Here is a 17,453-nt window from a genome sequence, read left to right as displayed (position 1 = left end):
CACTGCCTTCAAGAAATTATTTTCTTATCTCTTTAGTGTTTAGAGACCTGAGCCTTAATAGATTTCGTTAACCAAATGACTGATGAGATGCTGATAGCGAAAACCAGGGATTTAATTTTTTAAAAAATCGAGAAAATCCACCTTCAACAGATTACCACTTGTAGGTATTTCTTGAAATGGTTCTTACCTAAGGTGTAGCTTACTGAATAGATTTTTATTCCTTTTTTATTTACAGAGCTCAAAGCATGCCTGTTTTTAAGGAAGTAAAAGTACAGCTTTTAGAAGATGCAGGCACAGAAAAGGATATTATTCCGCAGGAGACTAGAACTTCACCTAGTGGAATTGACTCAGCTACTGCTGTGGCTGCAGCCACTGCCGCCGCCATTGCAACAGCAGCGCCACTGATAAAAGTATATTTTTCTCCCCAGATGTTCATAACTACTTTGTAAAATGTAAAAATGTTTGTTAGGAACCTAGTCTATAAATTGTTGTGTCCAGCCATAAACCAGGGCCATTCTACTTGCTCTCTGTGGTTGGGTAATACCTCTCAAGAGTTTTGAGACTTCCCCCTCATCACTGCGCTAGTGCTACAGAACCCAGGACTTCCCAGTTATAGCCCTGAAAATATATCAGTCCTGGGCAACCTGGGGTAATTGGTCCTCCTTATTTTAGAGCTGGAAGGGACTTCAGAGACCTGCTCTGCCAACCCCCTCAGTTTCTAAATGGGAAAACCCAGAAACAGGTCAGAGGAGGCACAAGGTCCCTGAGCTAATAGGTGGCACAGCCAAACTAGAACTCGAGGCTGCCCGCCTAACTCAGCCTTTAGATTAGTGAAGTATCAAAGCTACTTCGTTTTGCCTTTTCCTTCTTTTTAATTTTTATTTAAGTGTTTTATTTCTGGCATTATAAAAATTCTATGTGGCAAATTTGGCATTTTTTTATGAGAGAAAAGATGTACTTAAGGATAGCTATCTTCTGCATTTTATTTCTGTGATTCTAAAAATAAAGGCATAAAAGCATCAGAAATTTAGAGAGTAAAAGCCCTGGTTTTATTATTTCTCAATACCAATTGCTTTAAATAAACTTTCTAATAATTAAGCATATTTTTGTTATCTTTTGATTTTTTACTGTTTTAGGTACAGAGTGATTTGGAAGCAAAAGTCAATTCTGTTACAGAATTACTCAGTAAGTTACAGGAGACTGATAAACAGTTACGACGTGTTACAGAGCAGCAAACAAGCATTCAGAATAAGCATGAGAAACTACATTGTCATGATCATGAAAAGCAAATGAACCTGTTTATGGAGCAGCACATTAGGCATCTTGAAAAGTTACAACAACAACAACTGGATATGCAGGTATCTGTAATAAAGCGAGCACACATCAGTGATCTTGTATCACTTGGATCTCTAAGCTAATATTCATTGATTGTTGCAATAGCTCATTGATTGTAGCAGTTTTCATTCTTAAATAATGATTTACTTATTCCTCATTCTTTCCCTCTATGTGGAGAACTCTGCACGTTGTAGTTCAAATATCTAGGTCTGTGAGACCTCTCCTCATAGTTGGTGTTTTCTTCTTTTGTGGTATTTCTGTTCATACTATTTTTTTTTTTTTAATTTTTATTTATTTATTTATTTCCCCCAAAGCCCCAGTAGATAGTTGTGTCATAGTTGCACAGCCTTCTACTTGCTGTATGTGGGACGCGGCCTCAGCATGGCCGGAGAAGCGGTGCCTCAGTGTGCGCCCAGGATCTGAACCCGGGCCGCCAGCAGCGGAGCGCGCATACTTAACCACTAAGCCACAGGGCCGGCCCTGTTCATACTATTTTTAAAGCGCTTATATCACATTGCAATTATTTGTTTGCATCAGTGGTTCTTAGCCTGGGAATGTGCACCAGAATCACTTGGAGAGCTTTATAGAAATACACATGCTTGTACCTCTCAGAGGAGACAGCAGGTCTGAAATGGGGCCTGGGAATCATGAAAGCTCTATAATGATTCTGATGTACACCCTTGGATGAGAACCACCTGGTAAATATATTTACTTCTGCATTTAATTAATTGAAAGTATGAACATTTTTAGTGCCTTTTGAATATGAGGCACTGGGCTATTATAAAAAGAAGAGTTATGAGGCCGGCCCAGTGGTGTGGTGGTGAAGTTCGCGTGCTCTGCTTTGGCGGCCTGGAGTTTGCAAGTTCGGATCCCAGGCGCAGACCTACACACCACTTATCAAGCCATGCTATGGCAGGCATCCCACATATAAAGTAGAGGAAGATGGGCATGGATGTTAGCCCAGGGCTAATCTTCCTCACCAAAAAAAAAAAAAAAAGGAAGAGTTATCCTCACAAGGAGCCGATAGTATAGTTTCTTATTTATTTTGGAATTTCCAAGTCCTGGGATACTACCCCGCATTCAGGTACTCAGTATACTTTCTTTCTTTCTTTTTTTTTGAATGAATGAATGATCAGCATAAATGCATTGGTTTTATTTTATTTTATTTTTTTTTTTTTTTAAAGATTTTATTTATTTATTTTTCCCCCAAAGCCCCAGTACGTAGTTGTCTGTCATAGCTGCACATCCTTCTAGTTGCTGTATGTGGGACGCGGCCTCAGCATGGCTGGAGGAGTGGTGCGTCGGTGCGCACCCGGGATCCGAACCCGGGCCGCCGGCAGCGGAGCGCACGCACCTAACCGCTAAGCCACGGGGCCGGCCCCTAATGCATTGGTTTTAATTTTTTTTCTTTTTTTTTTTTTTTTTTTTATGAGGAGATCAGCCCTGTGCTAACATCTGCCAATCCTCCTTTTTTTTGCTGAGGAAGACTGGCCCTGGGCTAACATCCATGCCTATCTTCCTCCACTTTATATGGGACGCTGCCACAGCATGGCCTGACAAACGGTGTGTTGGTGCGCGCCCGGGATCCGAACCGGCGAACCCCGGGCCACTGCAGTGGAGTGCACACACTTAACCGCTTGCGCCACCGGGCCGGCCCCTAATTTTTTTTCTTAATTAATATGCAATTTAAAAACTTTTACAAATTAGATTAAAATGTAACATTCAGAAGAATATGCAAAAATAAGTATTACAGCTCAATATATGATCAAACTGAACACTAATGTCCTATAATTTTCAAGACTTCTTAATAGAGCTTGTCTTGAACTTTTCATGTGGTTGAAGATAATACTTTTATTGGAATGATTTTGGGCATCCAAAGTCAAGTTTTAGTAAGTACATACATGAGTAAATTGAGTGTGCAGCATGTTGTCTAGTGAGAGTCTATCAGAGTGCTGGGCCCCAGTCTACAAATACCTTTACTCTGAGCCTTGATTTCTTTACCTAGAAAATATTTTTTTGTTCAGAATAAAATGACACATTTGAGAAGCACATTGATTTCTTAAAGAGATGGTCCTACTTAGTCCTAAGTGCCAGTTTGCCATTCATCCATCTTTCCATTAATAAACCCATAATTTATTAACTTTCTGGTTTTGGAAGAATGGAATCTTTGCTAATTCAGACATCTTATTTAAAAAACTTATGATTACAGAGAACATTAAGTTTCAATAACCTATGAGGTATATTAGTAGTTCAGTAAGTACTTAATGAAATGAAACCCGTTGAGTCTGTCTCATCTGTTTCATGTAGAGGGATCTTGACACACTTTTAGGAATTCTGTAAAACTATAAATCTTTTCAGATTTTTCTTTTCCTGGCATAAAACTCTCTTTTGAAATCAGTTTTATTAGGTGAGATACTTATACACAACAGATATTTTAATAAATAGTGCTAAAAACTGTGTTGTGTAAATGGATATATTATTGCTGCTACTAAACATGGCTGCTATTTATTTGAGTGCTTACTATCAATGGTTTTTAAACTTTCAAATGAAATCTTACCATCTAGTATATAAAAGATGAGATGTTTTGGTTTTAAATTCTCTGGTTGAAGTAGAGGTGTAGGGCTAAGGCCCCTTCTTCCTGGTCCTCTCCTCACTTCAGTGGTCCCTGAGCCATCTCCGAGGTAGAAAGGAAGAAACTGAGGTTTAGAATGGTTAAATAAAATGATCAAGGTCACACCACAGAGCCAGGCTTAACCCAGGTCTTTGTGATACTATATCCTTCCAGTGGCATCTTTGCTACAGTGGATAGTTGCATGTAATCTATGTATTTTCATTGTTTATTAAATCCAATAAATTATTCTCACGTCCTCTAATAAATTTCAATATATTTTGTCATCTAACTCTTTAAATGATGTTTGAAATTAATAAAATAATTTTACGTTTTCTAGACTCATTTCATTAGTGCTGCGCTCAAGACTGGTAATTTTCAGCCTGTTACTACGCCTCCTCCTAGAGCAGTGGAAAAATATTCTGTAAAACCAGAACATTTGAATCTTGGTAGCAGTAATCTATCTTCATATAATACATTTGCTTCCAAACAAGGTAAAAATATGTAGTTCTCTATGAATAACAAATGTCATCTATGAGTATTCTTTGTGGTATATAAGCTGAAAGCTTATTTACTAGGTTGTAAGAAACTAAGTCTTTGTTTTACAAAATTAGTTCTTTTTTAGGTCAAGTAATTTTTAGGTCATTTTGAAACTTATTCAGTCAAGTTATGGATCATGTCTTACTTTATGGTTTTAATTAATAACTTTCATAAATTGTCAGAAGCACTTATAAATTTAGAAAAATTTTACTTATCTAGTATCAAAAATGCTTGTAATCAATTCTCCAGTTCTCTGACAAACTGCATATTTACTGTTTTTCTTGATTCTGTCAAGAGAGAAACCACCTGAATATAATTATAAACTATTTCTAAATATTTTCAGAATTGCAATGCAATTCTGTAATGCAAGTCTATCCTAATAGAATTTTTAAAATCTTTGTTTATAATAAAGGAATATGTAGCTTATTTGTATTAAATCTTTGGAATTTAAGGTAAATGAATAAATGTGTCTCCAAATTATTCATATTTGAACAATGAACTAATGAAAATCAAGGGGCTATCCCTTTAATGATGTACAACATCTCCAACATCTGATTTGTTAGAACATGCTATGTTACAGATGTATTAAAGATCCCTTATACTTGTAAGGTGCTTTACATTTTGCAACAAACGAGTGTTCCTTACAAAACTGGTATGAAGTAATGTGAGTCCATTTTTAAGTTGTGAAGGGAGGAAGATGAAGCACAGAAAGGTTATGACTTGCCTGCTCGAGGTCACCTGGCTTGAGAGTGAGTGTCAGAGCTACGGCCAGAACTCAGGTGTCTGCACTCACGATTTATAATTCTTTAATGTGCCTTGTAGTACTAAAGTGGAAACTCCATTTTTAATATTTTTCTTTAGATGATACTGAGCAAATCAGTATGACCCAGCCATGTACTTTCTGTAGAAGTAGACACTTGTTTTTATACTCAATTCTGGAGAATTACTTGCTCATAATTTTGGTTTTTTAGACTTAAGTTTTAAAGGAAAAAGATGTCTGTTTCATTGGTTGTATACTGAATTTTTTTCTTTGTGTATTTTAGTTACTAACAGAAATAAAAGAAAAAAACAAGTAAATTAAAAATTCAACACATTACACTTAATTTTTCTATGCTTTTTCTTGGGCATATATCATTTTTATATACTTGTAATTGTAGCATAAATAGAATTTTGTACTGCTTTTTCACTAGCATATCAAAAGTATTTCCCATGTTTTACATAGTTATTTCATAATTTAATTTTTAATGACTAAAGGATAGTCTATTGAATAACTGCTTCACAATTTACTTGACAGTTATCCTGTTGTTGGACATTTCGGCAGTTTTTAGGGGGTTTTTTCTTTATAAATAATACTGTAATGACAATCATCATATATTTAATATTTTATTTCTTTTAGGTTATTTCCTGAGGATAAATTTCCAAGAGAAGGTTACTAGATCAAAGTATATAAAAATTTTAAGACTTACTGTGCTTAGTGCCAGCTGGTCTTGTCAGTTTCCATGGCCATGAGCAGTGTCTGGCTATGCCATTTTCACCACAGCTTAAGTAGCACTGAATATTGTCGTATTTTTTTTCTTATTTATTTGTTATCTATAAGTGTAGAATGTTTATAGTCTGTATTTCTTTTGATTTCTAGTGAGGATGAAATTATTTCTATATATATGGTAATAATTTGTGTATCCCATATAATTCTTGTTTTATTTTTAAAATAGGAAGGGTAGCGTTCTGCAATTTAGAATTGTTTTAAAAGTAAGTTAAATTTATTATTTTCTTTATTTTCTATTAAAGCACCTTCAAGAGAGGTTGAAAATAAGAGTTTTGATAAACAGAAATCTCCTTTGGAGACACCAGCACCTCGCAGGTTTGCTCCTATACCTGTTTCAAAGGACGATAAAATATCAAAGAGGGAAAGTCGTTTGGAAGAAAAAGAAAATATCGAGATGTCAGGTCATACAGGTAGTAAAGCAATGATAATTAGCACTCACTACTTTTATTAGCCCTAGCTCAAATTAGGAACATGATTTATAATGTTCTGTAGTCATGATTTATAATTCTCTAATGTGCTTTACTAGGCACTAGAGTTACTACTGTAAGTAAAGGGTTATCTCTGTTTTTTTTTTGGTGAGGAAGATTGGCCATGAGCTCACATCTGTGCCCATCATACTCCATTTTGTATGTGGGATGCCTCCACAGCATGGCCTGATGAGCGGTGCATAGGTCCGTGCCCGGGATCCGAACCCATAAACACTTGGCCGCTGAAGCAGAGCGTGCAAATATAACCACCACACCACTGGGCCAGCCCCGGGATTTCTATTTTTAATATTTTTCTTTAAATGATAATTACTAGGCGAATCAACCTTCTTTAAATTCTTTGTAAGAAGGAGTTGGAGGTATACATTTATAATTATTCTGACTATCTTCTACAGGTTATTACTTAAAACTTTCATGGACAAGTTTTGTTATTAATAAATAAATAATGCTTTGCTGAAGGTAAGGCTGATCATTTTATTTCATTTTATTTTTTTGAGGAAGATTGGCCCTGAGCTAACATCTGCCAATCCTCCTCTTTTTTTTTTTTTTTTTTTGTTTGCGGAGGAAGACTGGCCCTGGGCTAACATCCATGCCCATCTTCCTCCACTTTATATGGGACGCCGCCACAGCATGGCTTGCCAAGCGGTGCGTCAGTGCGCGCCCGGGATCCGAACCGGCGAACCCCGAGCCAAAGCATCGGAGCGTGGGCACTTAACCACTTGCGCCACTGGGCCGGCCCCAAGGCTGATCGTTTTAGAGAATGTTTCTTTATATTGTTTTTAGGTGTGAATTTCAGTAACAAAATTCAGAGAAATTTAACATTTACTCCTGGGTTCAGTTGAAAAAAGTGCTGTTATATGAATTGTTCAATAGTTCAAGAACTTTTATAAGTGACCTGAAATAATAGTTTGTTACAGACCTTTAAAATATGGCGCCTCTGGTAAAAGTAAGTGAAAATATTAAATATAAGTTTTTATTCTTGGAATCATTTAAATGCATTCAAGTCTTGCCTTGGATGCATTTAAAGAGTTTTAAGGAATTTAAAAGATAATAAAATCTTTAATAAAGAAACTAACCTCACCAAAAAAAAAAAAATTAGTGTGTAGTCTTTAATATTAAAGATGAGGCAAAAAGGAAGATTCAACCAATAGTTACTGTGAAGAAACAGTTAAATCTCTCTTTTATTATGTATAGAAATAGTCCAGTTTACTGGGCTTCATGATGATGGGCTTCATGATACTTCTCATTCAAATTCCTTTTTTCTGTGATGGAAATATATTCAGGCCTAAACTTTTACCATTATAGTTTTCATGAGTTATAAATATTTAGTTTTATTTGATGAGTGTAGTTATAGCCATTGTAGAGTGAATTGAGTAGACAATCATCATAAGAAGCTAATTTAGTACAAATATATGAGATATTATATAAAAAATAAATTAGTACTTGAAAAATGATACTATATTTCTTCTATTGTAGGAAATGTAAGACTATTGGAGCAAATTTTGAATAATCATGAGTCTTTGACAAGAAAAAGTGAATCTTCAGACAAAAGCTCGCTAACTAGGTCAAAAACAGGATGGAATCCTGAGAGGAGAGACAGGTAAAAACAAGAGATTGGAATGAAAGCTGTATTGAAAAGAAATTTGTTCATATTTCTAAGATTTCTTTAGGAATTTTAATAAATTTATAGCATTACTTTTTAAAATTGTCTTAGATTTAGTTACTATTTTCTGCTGCTAATATATCTTCCCCCTTTTCTGTAATATGGTTATAACGTGAATGTTTCTAATTTTCCACAAATGTAGATTATTAATTTCTAAGGAGTGCAGATTATTCACTTCTGATAAAATGATATCTGGCATTTGCTTTAAAAATAATCCCGTGCAAGGTAGGGGAAACTAGTTTGAAAGAATAGATGAAATGAGGGTAATCATGAGTTAATGATCATTATACTTAAATAAGGATATGTGGAGGTCATTATACTATTCTTTTTACTTTTATGTATGTTTGAAATTTTACATTATAAAAAAATTTTTTAAAAATCAAGTAAATCTAGGCCATGATAATTTTATTTATTTTGAATGTCATGAAAAATACAGTAATAACTAAAAGAGCCACATTTTTAGTAATTTCATGTGGAGACAATGTGTAATTTTAGTCCGTTTACATTTATTTATTTATTTTTTTCAGTTGTTTCTTATTTATTTATTTATTTTTTAAATTTAACTTTTTTGTTTATTGCAGTAACATTGGTTTATAACATTGTATAAATTCAGGTGTACATCATTATACTTCTATTTCTGCATAGACCACATCATGTTCACCACCCAAATACTAAATACAACCCATCACCACACACATGTGCTGAATTATCCCTTTCGCCCTCCTCCCTCCCCCCTTACCCTCTGGTAACCACCAATCCAATCTCTGTCTCTATGTGTTTGTTTGTTGTTGTTATTATCTACTACTTAATGAGTGAGATCATACGGTATTTGACCTTCTCCCTCTGACTTATTTCACTTTGCATAATACCCTCAATGTCCATGCATGTTGTCACAAATGGCTGGATTTCATCGTTTCTTATGGCTGAGTAGTATTCCATTGTGTATATATACCACATCTTCTTTACCCATTCGTCCCTTGATGGGCGCTTAGGTTGCTTCCAAGTCTTGGCTATTGTGAATAATGCTGCAGTGAACACAGGGGTGCATGTATCTTTATGCATTGGTGTTTTCCAGTTCTTTGGATAAATACCCAGCAGTGGAATAGCTGGATCATATGGTAGTTCTATCCTTGATTTTTTGAGCAATCTCCATACTGTTTTCCATAGTGGCCACACCAGTTTGCACTCCCACCAGCAGTGTATGAGAGTTCCCTTCTCTCCACATCGTCTCCAACACATGTTGTTTCTTGTCTTGTTAATTATAGCCATTCTGACGGGTGTGAGGTGATATCTCATTGTAGTTTTGATTTGCATTTCCCTGATAGTTAATGATTTTGAACATCTTTTCATGTGTCTGTTGGCCATCTGTGTATCTTCTTTGGAGAAATGTCTGTTCAGGTCTTTTGCCCATTTTTTAATTGGGTTGGTAGTTTTTTTGTTGTTGAGATGCATGAGTTCTTTATATATTTTGGAGATTAAGCCCTTATCAGATGTATGGTTTGGAAATATCTTCTCCCAATTGTTAGGTTGTCTTTTCGTTTTGTTGATGGTTTCCTTTGCTGTGCAGAAGCTTTTTAGTTTGATGTAGTCTCATTTGTTTATTTTTTCTATTGTTTCTCTTGCCCAGTCAGACATGGTGCTTGAAAATATGTTGCTAAGACCTATGCCGAAGAGCGTACTGCCTATGTTTTCTTCTAGAAGTTTCATAGTTTCAGGTCTTACATTCAAGTCTTTAATCCATTTGGAGTTAATTTTTGTGTATGGTGTAAGGTAAGGGTCTAATTTCATTCTTTTGCATGTGGCTTTCCAGTTTTCCCAGCACCATTTGTTGAAGAGACTTTCTTTTCTCCATTATATGTTCTTGGCTCCTTTGTCAAAGATTAGCTGTCCATAGATGTGTGGGTTTATTTCTGGGCTTTCGATTCTATTCCATTGATCTGTGTGTCTGTTTTTGTGCCAGTACCATGCTGTTTTGGTTACTATAGCTCTGTAGTATATTTTGAAATCAGGAAGTGTGATACCTCCAGCTTTGTTCTTTCTTCTCAGGATTCCTTTAGCTATTCGGGGTCTTTTGTTGTTCCATATAAATTTTAGGATTCTTTCTTCTATTTCTGTGAAAAATGTTGTTGAACCTTTGATAGGGATTGCATTGAATCTATAGATTGCTTTAGGAAGTATGGACATCTTAACTATGTTAATTCTTCCAATCCAAGAGCACGGAATATCTTTCCATTTCTTTGTGTCCTCTTCAATTTCTTTCAGCAATGTTTTATAGTTTTTGGTGTATAGATCTTTCACCTCTTTGGTTAAGTTTATTCCTAGGTATTTTATTCTTTTTGTTGCAATTGTAAATGGGATTGTATTCTTAATTTCTCTTTCTGCTGCTTTGTTGTTAGTGTATAGAAATGCAACTGATTTTTGTGCGTTGATTTTGTATCCTGCAACTTTACCGTATTTGTTTATTACTTCTAAAAGTTTTTTGGTGGATTCTTTAGGGTTTTCTATATATAAAATCATGTCATCTGCAAATAGTGAGAGTTTCACTTCTTCCTTTCCAATTTGGATACCTTTTATTTCTTTTTCTTGCCTGATTGCTCTGGCTAGGACTTCCAGTACTATGTTAAATAGGAGTGGTGAGAGTGGGCATCCTTGTCTGGTTCCTGTTCTTAGAGGGATAGCTTTCAGTTTTTCACCATTGAGGATGATATAAGCTGTGGGTTTGTCCTATATATGGCTTTTATTATGTTGAGGTACTTTCCTTCTATACCCATTTTATTCAGAGTTTTTATCATAAATGGATGCTGTATCTTGTCAAATGCTTTCTCTGCATCTATTGAGATGATCATGTGATTTTTATTCTTCATTTTATTAATGTGGTGTATTACATTGATTGATTTGCGAATGTCGAACCATCCCTGCATACCTGGAATAAATCCCAGTTGATCATGGTGTATAATCCTTTTAATGTATTGGTGTATGCAATTTGCTAGTATTTTGTTGAGGATTTTTGCATCAGTGTTCATCAGTGATATTGGCCTGTAATTTTCTTTTTTTGTGTTGTCCTTGTCTGGTTTTGGTATCAGGGTAATGTCGGCTTCGTAGAATGAGTTAGGGAGCTTCCCCCCTCCTCAATTTTTTGGAAGAGTTTGAGAAGGATAGGTATTAAGTCTTCTTTGAATGTTTGGTAGAATTCACCGGGGAAGCCATCTGTTCCTGGTCTTTTATTTTTGGGGAGGTTTTCTTTTCTTTTCTTTTTTTTTTTATAATTTTATTTATTTATTTATTTTTCCCCCAAAGCCGCAGTAGATAGTTGTATGTCTTAGTGGCACATCCTTCTAGTTGCTCTGTGTGGAACGTGGTCTCAGCATGCCCGGAGAAGCAGTATGTCAGTGTGCGCCCGGGATCTGAACCCGGGCTGCCAGCAGCGGAGCACGCGCACTTAACCGCTAAGCCATGGGGCCGGCCCAAACATCTTTTTTTTTTGTGAGGAAGATCAGCCCTGAGATAACATCTGCCAATCCTCCTCTTTTTTTTGCTGAGGAAGACTGGCCCTGGGCTAACATCCGTGCCCATCTTCCTCTAATTTTTTACATGGGACGCTGCCACAGCATGGCTTGCCAAGCGGTATGTCGGAGCACGCTCGGGATCCCAACCGGCGAACCCTGGGCTGCTGCAGCAGAGTGAGCGCACTTAACCGCTTGCGCCACCGGGCCGGCCCGGGGAGGTTTTCGATTACTGTTTCGATCTCCTTACTGGTGATTGGTCTATTCAAATGCTCTATTTCTTCTTGATCCAGTTTTGGAAGGTTGTATGATTCTAAGAATTTATCCATTTCTTCCACATTGTCAAATTGGTTGGCATATAGTTTTTGATATTATTCTCTTATAATCTTTTGTATTTCTGAGGTTTCTGTTGTAATTTCTCCTCTTTCATTTCTGATTTTACTTATTTGTGCCTTCTCTCTTTTTTTCTTGGTGAGTCTAGCTAAAGGTTTGTCAATTTTGTTGATCTTTTCAAAGAACCAGCTCTTGGTTTTATCAATTTTTTCTATTTTTTTTTAGTCTCTATTTCATTTATTTCTGCTCTGATTTTTATTATTTCCCTTCTTCTACTGATTTTGGGCTTTGTTTGTTCTTCTTTTTCCAATTCCTTTAGGTGCATTGTTAGATTGTTTGAGATTTTTCTTGTTTGTTGAGATAGGCCTGTATTGCTATAAACTTCCCTCTTAGAACGGCTTTTGCTGTATCCCATAAATTCTGGCATGTCGTAATTTCATTTTCATCTGTCTCTAGGTATTTTTTGATTTCTCCTTTGATTTCTTCATTGACCCAATCGTTGTTCAGTAGCATTTTGTTTAATCTCCACGTATTTGTGGCTTTTCTGATTTTCTTCCTATAGTTGATTTCTAGTTTCATACCGTTGTGGTCAGAAAAGATGCTTGGTATTATTTCAATCTTCTTAAATTTATGGAGACTTGTTTTGTGGCCTAATATGTGATCAGTCCTGGAGAATGTTCCATGTGCATTTGAAAAGAACGTGTATTCTTCGGTTTTTGGGTGGAATGCTCTGTATGTATCTACTAGGTCCATCTGTTCTAGTGTGTCATTTAAGGCCAATGTTTCCTTATTGATCTTCTGTTTGGATGATCTATCCGTTGGTGTAAGTGGAGTGTTAAAGTCCCTTACTATTATTGTGTTACTGTCTATTTCTATTTTTGTGTCTGTTAATAATTATAAACTTTATATATTTAGGTGCACCTACATTCGGTGCGTAGATATTTACAAGTGTTATATCCTCTTGTTGGATTGTTCCCTTGATCATTATGTAATGCCCTTCTTTGTCTCTTTTTACAGTTTTTGGTTTAAAGTGTATTTTGTCTGATATGGGTATTGCTACCCCAGCTTTCTTTTCATTGCCATTTGCATGGAGTATCTTTTTCCATCCCTTCAGTTTCCGTTTGTGAGTGTCTTTAGGTCTGAAGTGTGTCTCTTGTATGCAGCATATATATGGCTCTTGTTGTTTTATCCAGTCAGCCACCCTATGCCTTTTAATTGGAGCATGTGGTCCATTGACGTTTAAAGTAGTATGTACTTACTGCCATTTTTAAATTTTTTTTTCCTCATTGTTTTAGTAGTCCTTCTCTGTTCCTTTCTCCTTCTATACAGAGTTGATGGTCTCTTTACTTTGACCTCTGTCTGAAGGCTCTACTCTTTAACTCCCCTCCTCCCTCGTTTTATGTTTTTGATATCATATCTAACCTCTTTTTTGTGTATTTGTATCCATTACCATCTTTTCATGGAAACAGATAATTTTTCCTATTTGTGGTCTTCTTTTTTCGCTTTAAATCAGTCCCTTTAACATTTCTTGTAGCACTGGTTTCTTATTGACAAACTCCTTTAATTTTTGCTTGTCTGGGAAATTTTTGATCTCTCCTTCCATTTTGAATGATAACCTTGCTGCGTAGAGTATTCTTGGCTGCAAGTTTTTTCCTTGTAGCACTTTAAATATATCATGCCACTCTCTTCTAGCCTGTAAGGTTTCTGCTGAGAAGTCAGCTGATAGCCTTATGGGATTTCCTTTGTATGTAACTTGTCTCTCTCTAGTGGCTGTTAGGATTCTCTCTTTATCTTTTTTTTTTTTTTTTAATTTAATTTTATTTATTTTTGCCCCCCAAAGCCCCAGTAGATAGTTGTCTGTCATAGTTGCACATCCTTCTAGTTGCTGTGTGTGGGACACGGTCTCAGCATGGCCGGAGAAGCGGTGCGTCGGTGCACTCCTGGGATCCGAACCGGGGCTGCCAGTAGCGGAGCGCACGCACTCAACCGCTAAACCACGGGGCTGGCCTCGTGTCTTTATCTTTAATTCTGGACATTTTGATTATGATATGTCTTGGTGTGGGCCTCTTTGGGTTTATCTTGTTTGGGGCTCTCTGTGCTTCTTGTACCTGGATGTCTGTTTCCTTCCTTAGGTTAGGGAAGTTTTCATCTGTTATTTCTTGAAATAGATTCTCTGCCCCTTTGTCTCGCTCTTCTCCCTCCAGGACACCTATAACACGGATGTTAGTGCACTTGATGTTGTCCCAGAGGTCCCTTAGACTGTCCTCACTCTTTTTAATTCTTTTCTCCTTTACCTGTTCAGCTTGGGTAATTTTTTCTAGTCTTTCATCCAGCTCACAGATCCGTTCTTCTGTATCCTCTACTCTGCTTTTGAGTCTCTCTAGGGAATTTTTCATTTCCAGTATTGTAGTCTTCATTTCTGATTGGTTCTTTTTTATATCTTCCATTTCTTTGTTGACATTCTCACTTAGTTCATCTATTCTTCTCCCTACATCAGCTAGCATCCCTAACACTCTTTGTTTGAACTCTGTGTCGGGTAGGTTGCTCATTTCTGTTTCACTTAGTTCCTTTTCTGGGGTTTTCTCCTGTTCCCTTACTTGGAACATATTCCTTTGGCTCCTCATTTTGCCTCTTTCCCTGTGCTTTTGTCTACGTGACCTTATATAAGTGATGCCTTAGGAGACCTGCAGTGTGCTTCCCTCAGTCCTCAATGTTCCAGGAGTGACCCCTATGTGGGCTACATGTGTCCTTCTGTTGTGGCCTGTTTGCTCTCCCTGTAGGCGCTCAGGGATGCTGAGTTATGCTTCTGGCCAACTGTTGTAATGCTCAGCTGCTTGTAGTTGTTGTGGGCCCTTCAGTCTCTTTATCAGGTGTGGGGAGCCCCAGCACAGTTGGCTGCAAGTTCTAATATCACATTTGTGTTGCAGTATTTCTTTTAAGTGAGTAGGCCCCCAGCATGGTGGATTGTTAGGCTCAGGGCCTAAAGAGACCAGCCTTTAGGTCTCTTGTCAGCTCTCTGAGGATTGCAGCTGGGTGGGGCTGGCCTCAGGCACGCGAGCACCCAACTGTCTCAGGCTTTGGAAGGTGGGGCAAGCCCCCCACGTGGTTCTTTGAGAAGCACAAGTCCTCTGCAGCCGACAAGCTCCGCTGCCCACAGGTCCACACACACAGTCAACACAGTCGTGCCCTGTGTGCGCGCCCCGACCTCCTGAAGTGGACCCAGTCTCTCCACGGCAGGAGCCCCACACACTCCACCACCGCCCCATATTCTCCACCTGCTCCTTGTGCACGCCCTGCCCTACTGAAGTGGGCTCAGTTGCCGGGCTGCAGAGAATCCAGTCACCAATCTATGCAGGCCTACTAGTTGCCTGAGGGCTTGTTGTTCAGTGGGGCCAGTCTCTAGTGGGGGCTGCCTGTCTTGGCTGAGCTGGATTAAATCGATGTTCTAGTGGGTGGGGCAGACTTGGGCTAGCAGGCCCCTGGGAGAACTCCAATGGTGTCTGTGTCAGCACGCCCACACCAGGCCACAACAATGGCCACCGCCAATGTCCCAGTCCCTGGAGAGGTCTCACCTCTCACTGCAATGCACTCAGAGCCTATCAGGTGAGTCTCTTTTCACCAAAGCACTGTGCACCTTTCTTTCTGGTGATTTTAGGTTGCTTTCTGAAACGGGTGAGTTTGCGCGTGGGCCCTTTAAGTGCCGGTTTTAATGTCTTTGTGAACCGGGTTTTCTGGGGGTACTCCCCAATGTTTTAGCAGCAGGCAAAGTCAGATATTATGCCACTCATCTCAATTGTGCTGGGTCCACAAAATGCCCACAGCAGGGGCACTCCCCAGCTCAGGGCCCTGCTCCTCCAGGGAGGTTGCATACCTTTGGGCTGTTCCCGGGCAGCCGTGAAGCTGGTGACTTGTGAAGGTGGCGTTTTTTCTCTCCAGAAGGGAGTTTCTGCCTCTTCCACCTCAATTAGGATTGTCGTTTGTTGCAAGAGTTCCTCTTATCCAGTTTTCAGTTCTGTCTCAGGGGTAATTTTTCCATGAGTAGTTGTAAATTGCCTGTGTCCGCGGGAGGAGGTGAGTTCAGAGTCTGCTTACGCCGCCATCTTGACTTGGAGACCTGATTACATTTAATATGATTACTGATAAAGTAAGATTTATGTCTACCATGTTGCTATATGTTTCCTGTATGTCTTGGGGCTTTTTATTATTCCACTATTCCTCCATACTGCCTTCTTTTGTGTTAAATAGATATTTCCTAGTATAACATTTTAATTCCTTTGTTTCTTTCGCTGTACTTTTTGAGTTATTTTCTTAGTGATTGCCCTTGGGATTATAGTTAACATCTTAATTTAAAACAATCTAGTTTGGATTAATACCAGTTTAATTTCAATAGAATTCAAAAACTTTGTTCCATATAGCTTCATTCCCTTCCCCTTTGTTTCTGCTATTATTTTCATTCAAATTACATCTTTATACATTATAAGCACATCTGTATAGCTTGATATTTATTGCTTTATGCAGTTGTCTTTTAAATCAGATAGGAGAAGAAAAGAATTATAAACAAAAATATGTTTTATACTCTTTTGTATTTACCTATGTAGTTAATCTTTACCAGTACTCTTTATTTCTTCATATGGATTCAAGTTAATAGCTAGTGTCCTTTTATTCCACCCTGAGGAACTCCCTTTAGTGTTTCCTGCAAGGATAGGTTTCCTAGAGATGAATTCTCTCAGTTTTGTTTATCTGATAATCTCTTAATTTCTCCTTTACTTTTGAAGGATAGTTTTTCTGTATATAGAATTTTTTGTTGACATTCTTTTTCTTTCAGTACTTTGAATATGTTTTCTCACTGCCTTCTGGACTCCATGGTTTCTAATGAGAAGTTAGCTTTAATCCTATTGAGGATGGGCTGGCCTGGTGGCGCAGTGGTTAAGTGTGCATGCTCCGCTTTGGTGGCCCCGGGTTCAGAGGTTAGGATCCTGGGCGTGCACTGATGCACCGCTTGTTAAGCCATGCTGTGGTGGCGTCACATATAAAGTAGAGGAAGATGGGCACGGTGTTAGCCCAGGGCCAATCTTTCTCAGCAAAAAAGAGGAGGATTGGCATTGGATGTTAGCTCAGGGCTAGTCCTCCTCACAAAAAACAAAAAATCTCATTGAGGAACCTTTGTATATGACGAGTCATTTCTCTCTTGCTGCCTTCAAGATTCTCCCTTTGTCTTAGGCTTTTGACAGTTTGACTATGATGTGTCTAAGTGTGGATCTCTGTGAATTTATCCTACTTGGAATTTGTTGAGCTTCTTAGATGAGTGGATTAATATTTATTAAATTTGGAAAGTTTTTGGCTGTTGTTTCTTTATACAGTTAAATAGTACAAATAACCTTTCTCCTCTCCTAGGACTGTGTGGTATGTTGGTATGCTTGATGGTATTTCACAGGTCTCT

At 37.8% G+C, this 17,453-nt stretch overlaps 1 protein-coding gene across 10 annotated transcripts in view; it reads left to right on the top strand.

Moving 5' to 3' along the window:
• The window catches only part of LOC101392261 (protein TALPID3), a 157,777-nt gene that overhangs the window by 36,976 nt on the left and 103,348 nt on the right, over nt 1-17,453 (top strand). For 9 of the 10 annotated variants that reach the window (XM_087448445.1, XM_087448436.1, XM_087448437.1 and 6 more), the window contains 5 exons: nt 236-410; nt 1,137-1,358; nt 4,284-4,437; nt 6,272-6,439; nt 7,991-8,114. In XM_087448445.1, coding sequence (XP_087304571.1) covers nt 236-410; nt 1,137-1,358; nt 4,284-4,437; nt 6,272-6,439; nt 7,991-8,114 — 843 coding nt within the window. The remainder of the gene's footprint in view (nt 1-235; nt 411-1,136; nt 1,359-4,283; nt 4,438-6,271; nt 6,440-7,990; nt 8,115-17,453) is intronic. The other variant, XM_087448442.1, reaches the window with a different exon arrangement.

Source organism: Ceratotherium simum, chromosome 24, assembly GCF_057802395.1.
Source record: "Ceratotherium simum simum isolate JZ-2026a chromosome 24, ASM5780239v1, whole genome shotgun sequence".
NCBI classification, from domain to species: domain Eukaryota; kingdom Metazoa; phylum Chordata; class Mammalia; order Perissodactyla; family Rhinocerotidae; genus Ceratotherium; species Ceratotherium simum.
This window is presented reverse-complemented; position numbering and strand designations above follow the sequence as displayed.